Genomic DNA, 6,163 nt, shown 5'->3' with positions numbered 1-6,163 from the left:
AGTGGGAAACCCACATCATGTTCATAAAGCATAGCCATCACTACCTACAATATTGTCTATTTGCCTCATCAATGCTGATTGATCCAGAATTCCACAACAGCGCAAAACTGCAGTGACGTCATCCTGACGTCCACTCCAAATGAGTCTACTCCTACAGAACCAAATAAGAACACAGCACATACAGTCTTTCCACAAATACAGGAGGCAATACTCAACTACTTGAAGCTGCTGCTCACTCTATCAGCTGAGCGGGCCTGTATCAGTAACAACTTTCAGAGTGAAAGAGCTGTCCTACAACTGACTGGCAGATTTTCTGCGTTGAGAGGAGGATAGCTTCACTACATGGATTTCCAGTCACCTTTTTCAGAAGAGGACTTTTCCTGTCCTGTGTGTCGTGACATATTTAAACATCCGATTATCCTTCAATGTAGCCATAGCTTCTGTAAAGCCTGTCTCCAGGAATGGTGGATACATAAGGTAATAAAAGAATGTCCAGTTTGTCAGAAAACATCTTCAGTGGATGATCCACCCTGTAACCTGGCTCTGAAGAACCTGTGTGAGACCCTCTTACAGGAGAAACATCAGCAAATGGAGGAGGTCCAGGAATCACTGAAACTGTTACAGGAGAAACTGAAGGTCTTTAATGAAGTTAAAACTAACTGTGACCAAGCAGCGGAACACATGAAGGTCCAGGCCCAGAACACTGAGAGCAATATTAAGGAACAGTTTAAGAAGCTTCATCAATTTCTACAAGAGGAAGAGGAGGCTAGGATCACTGCACTTAGGGAGGAAGAGGAGCAGAAAAGTCACATGATTAATAAGAAGATTACGGGTCTAAACAGAGATATAGCAACCCTGTCACACACAATCAGAGCCATAGAAGAGGTGCTGAGAGCGGAACACATCTTATTCCTGCAGAACTACAAGACCACAGTGGAAAGGGTCCAGTTCACACTGCAGGACTCACAACTGGTCTCAGGAGCATTGATAGATGAGGCCAAACACCTGGGAAACCTGACCTTCAACGTCTGGCACAAGATGAAGGACATTGTGTCCTACAATCCTGTGATTCTGGACACCAACACTGCCTGTCCAGTACTGATCCTGTCTGATGACCTGACCAGTGTTAAGCGTGGAGAGGAACAGCATCTTCCTGACAACGCAGAGAGGTTTGACTGCTGGTGCCATGTCCTGGGTTCTGAGGGCTTTAAGTCAGGGACTCACAGCTGGGATGTAGAGGTTGGACACAGTAGACTTTGGTCTGTGGGTGTGTTAGCAGGGTCTTTTGAGAGGAAGGGAGACAGGGGGGGTCAATTCTGGGATATAATGTTAGCTGATGGTTTATACATAGCAGAATCCTCACCATGGTCAATAACCGACCTCTCAGTGGAGCGTAAACCCCAGAGGATTAGAGTCCAATTGGACTGGAACAGAGGAAAGGTGTCCTTCTCTGATCCTGATACTAACACACATTTACACACCTTCACGCACACATTCACCGACACACTCTTTCCGTACATTTTTAATGGTGACGATACTCTCCCTCTGAAGATGTTACCAAGGAAGATCAGTGTAATTAAAGGAGAGGACGACTTGGATGATCTGGTTGTTGACGTGGACTACTACATTTTAGAATCCATATGATGTGGGCTAGCCACATTTAACTGAAATCCAAACAGCTGCTGCATGTACCAAAGAGTCCAACCAGAGGACACACTGAGATTCCAACTTTTAGTGTAGAGGATATAATTTAGAATCAAGATTAGTTGTCACTTCTCAGGTACAAGCAGCGGAATGCAAGTGTGTGAATAAGACATCCCAATAGTGTGCAATGTGTGCAGTGTAAAATAACAAATAAGCATAACATAATAAAAGGAAAAAATAAATAAATATGAAAATAACGGAATACAGAATACAGCTTCGTGCTCAGCTCCTTTGTGACAAGAACAAAGTAACCAATGACCTGGATCGGGATTCGGGAGCTTGAGTTTCACTAGATACTACAAACACTGCATGCGGACTGTAGCGACATACTGTACAAAAGACAAGGTGGCATATTGCCACTGGCAGCACCTCCTTTTTGTGTAAAACAGGAAATGGGTTTGGCTCGCATTTCTCAGTCCATTAACTCTGCTTCTCTGTTTATTCCTACTAACATAATGGCAGTGGTGCAGAGAGAGTAAATATAGTTGATGACTAGTCACTAGTGAGTACAATGTATGTGCCATAAAATAGATAAAGTTGGCTAAAGTTATAAAGTTATACTGCTCTGGGTGCACAGATCTTTACCATTGACTGTCATAAGTTGTTGTACATGCACAGTCCACTCCTCAGTGCAAGTGAATGGAGCTTTCTCAGGCGCAGGTTTCTTGTGCCAAACATATAGATAAATGCACATACTGTTAGATCCTGCAGTAACTCATTCTGCCATATTGGTCCTGGTAAGCTGCAGCTTCTGCATGCATGTCTATTGAAATTTTAAACTCACTGAATTCACAACCGAATACGGTATTGGTTAAATAAAAAAATTTGGATTTTCATACCAAATTTTACACACATAAAATAGTTATAAAACAAACCGTGTTTTGTCTCCATCATAGCCCATAGGCATAGTCAGTCTGTGTGCATTGTTTTTTGTGTCTTTTTTACATTGTGCAAATGGCTTTTTCAATGTTTTCATTATTTTTATATTTCCAGGTCCTAACACAGTTAGAAATGTTTTACAAAATTGGTAAATTCAAATGAAATAGGCTATATATATAGACAATAGGTGAGACACTACAGTCATGCTTTCTAATTCATAGCAAATTGTTAGCAAGAAGGATTCATAATTAAAGACACAATATAATAAAATAATGTACAGCTTTATTGAGCCCAGAGTGGAACTTCAACATACAGGTTAATGTTGATGGTGTATGGCTTGATTTTGGGTATAGTTTAACTGTTTATTTTACATTTGCAGTGCAGAGTTCTGTATTTCTTTATACCATCTGCCAAGGCAGTCACATGTTTTTTATATTAACTTTATTATCTGTAACTGTACATTTGACACATCCTACCTGGAGCTATTGATTTCATGGTATACATTTTTTTATTTACTTTTATTTTTCTGTTGAATATCTATCTATTGAGTTCTTATATGGATTTGCATATGATGTATCTGGAAATCACAATTCACATTAATATAGATAAAGAACCATGTTTTAAACTAAAGTGGATCTTTGTCTCTCAGGGCCTGAGAGAGTGACATGACGTGTTTAGACAGGATGTATGGGCAGCTGCAGGAGGGACCCTAAAGATCTGGCTTGCTGATAGTAAACGGCCAGGCCTGCAGGACACCTACTGTTCTGTGCTTGCTTCCTGGTGACCATTACCTTATTTAGACATGTTTGACCATTTGGTACAGGGGGGTTGGGACCACCTTTGCATTTCCTTTGTGTATAAGGTCTACTGAAAATGTTTGTTACAGTTAGTTCAGTGGCTCACACGCCGTGAGGCGGGTGGGCCAGGCCCATGGCTGTGAATGATGTCTTGTACTCTCTGAAAATAAATGGAACTCCGGAACCTTCATCTGCCTGTCTCTGCTGTTGACTTCATGCTCCGTATTTTTGCCTGAGTATTTTCTAGTCTAAGTATTCAACGTCTGTTTATGCTCTATGGGGAGAGGGAAAGCACTCTCTCCTTTGTAGAACAGATTCTTCAAATATGATGGATATATTATAGACATGGACACATATATATCAATCAGTTGATATATTATAAAACAGCCAGGTGCATAGACTGCACACAAGAGGAGAGCGTAAGTTGGGACAGCTGTTTTTCTATACAATGCAATCTGTGGCAACTGGCTCACGGTAAGATCCTTTGAGATTACGCTTAGTTATTTACAACTAGGCTTGAAGAAACAGAGGGGGTAATTAAACCCCACAGGGGTCTGCGTGAACTCCTTACCCTAGATGCACCCATAGGATAACAGCTGCATGGCACATCTTAGGTCAAGCTCTGCTCTGCTCTATCTGTCTGTCCTGTCTGTCATGAATGCAACGTATCTTTGTCAAATATGCATCTAGAGTCAAGAATACAGTCTAACTATTTCATTGCAGGTGTTAAATAATGTTCTGTATATTTTATATGGTACATTCATTTTTATTGGTATAGTTTCATCTGTTGCTAAGTTCTCATAGGAACCCTTGCCTGACAGTCCTGGCTCACTGATTGGCCAGTAAGTAAGAACACTTCTGAGTCCCACCCTCATGAGAGGGGGGGGAGTTTTAAACTTGCATTAGTATATAGACTACATGTTTTCGTTCCGATGGTGTGCTCACTCGTACTAAGCTGATTTGAATAGGCGTGTGCGTGTGACTCCAAGGGCCTTTGTTCCCGAAAACTGCCTTGTAAAACTGCATTCGTACCTCTTTCAATAAAACTTGGATACGACTTTTAAGACAAAGAGAAACTCTCCGTTTGGACTTCCTTGACACACCACACCACTGCAAACTACACAGAACCGTTATTAAATATTCTTCAGATGGTGCCGATGCCCGGTTGCTGAAGGATCCCTCGTCTTGAGCTGGGTGAGTGTAAAATTATTATTACAGCTGTTTTCACGAGGGGAGCCTGGTAAATTCGATCCAGGGTCGGATCTGTGCAAATAGGCCAGTGGTGAGGTGTCTCAGAGCGCGAGAATTTATCTTTTTCTTGCTAGGCAGTGGCAACGCATTCCATTTACCATTGTTTTATTTTAACTGTAAACGCCGGGCGAGCAAAAACCTCGTCCTAAACCCTGGTTTAAATTTCATTTTTTACGACAATTAAGTTGAAACTAGTTTTTGTAATGTTCCGCCGTCAAAGTGGCGGTTCATTATAAAAACACATACCTGGCCAAACGTGCAGAAGATATGGCGTAGCCATATAGAACAATACCTTTGCTTCCTGTGGGGGAGCGTGGATTCTGATATACCTTATAGGCTAAAGCGATTTCAAACGGCACACGTTTTTCGGGGAACCGGTGGGGTTGTGGATAGTAGCATGCGAGCAGACACAGTTGCCGCAGTGCTGTTCTGCCCCGCTGGGAGTCCCGGAAGGCGCGCGCGGTTTGCGAGCGTTTTTCATGACCAAGTTCTATTTGCGTGGCCGTCCTCGTATTACATGGGGTGCACAATATTTGGACGGTTTTGTGCATTCCTGAGGGCTAGCCGAAAGTGTTTAGTAGGGAAACTGAGGCCCTACGTTATTGGGCGTATGGAATAGGAATCTGAAATTTTGGATATTAATATTAATATTTATTAATATTATTCTTCTGAGATTGTCTGGATTACGCACGGCCCAGTAAGACGAGCCGGCGGGCGTATTGCAAAACAGGGATTTTGTGACGTATATATATATACGATGCATAAGGTGCGCGCACTGCTGTGTACTTGTGTTTTTTTGCTTACATTGCTGCTGGGGGTATGTGCCTGCATTTCTGGTAATTGTTTGGTTATGATCACTTTGTGCTGGCACTATTTCCTCCTGGCGGTGATTTGTGGAAAAACACGGGTGTACGTTTAAATGTTTTACACCTTCGTATAAGTGGGGGTGGGGGGTCTCTGCTCGACGGGGTATGGGGTCCTTTGTTTAAGAAAAGTACAGGGGCTTTTGCTGAAACATCGCGTGGGTCTGTGTGGAAGTGTGGCTTTATTCTGGGATTAGATGAGTATTTCTCTTGTATAAGGGCTAGTCTGTTTTGAGCAGCGCTACACACAGATGCGTGGGATGTGATGGCAGAGTCGTATTCCTTTGTCCTGTGGACAAGGGTCTGGACAGGTAAAGTATGGCGATGTTATGTTGTTGCTACACTTTTGCCAATGATTTGTCGTCAGCGTACTGCTTTCCACGTTTGGGCGTATTGTTTTGGGGGAGTGGGTAACCTATATGAGGAGCAAGTGTTTCCAGGAATCGGATCTTTTTTCGCTTTTTAAATGTTTCTGCATTACTAAACGTGCGTCTTACATTCGATTAGGTTACGCTTTGCTTTTCATTGTGTTTATGGTTGCTCTTCCTGTGAGGCCTGGGTGGGACGTGCAGCGTGCTGATTTATTTTTGCTGTTTGTATCATTTGGGTGACGCTCATTTGGATGTGCTCATCTTGTTGTTAATATCTCTTCGTGGCCATTTTGGTTTT

General features: G+C 42.3%; 1 protein-coding gene across 1 annotated transcript; it reads left to right on the top strand.

Annotated features, from left to right (window-relative positions):
• Positions 1–588: 588 nt before the first annotated feature.
• Positions 589–1,644, top strand: LOC306929961 (E3 ubiquitin-protein ligase TRIM35-like; the record flags this gene model as incomplete). Its single annotated transcript, XM_079510699.1, has 1 exon — positions 589–1,644. The coding sequence occupies one exon, from the start codon at positions 589–591 to the stop codon at positions 1,642–1,644; it is 1,056 nt and encodes a 351-aa protein (XP_079366825.1).
• Positions 1,645–6,163: the final 4,519 nt, after the last annotated feature.

Source organism: Electrona antarctica (genome assembly GCF_951216825.1).
Source record: "Electrona antarctica genome assembly, chromosome: 9".
Lineage (NCBI taxonomy): Eukaryota > Metazoa > Chordata > Actinopteri > Myctophiformes > Myctophidae > Electrona > Electrona antarctica.
This window is presented reverse-complemented; position numbering and strand designations above follow the sequence as displayed.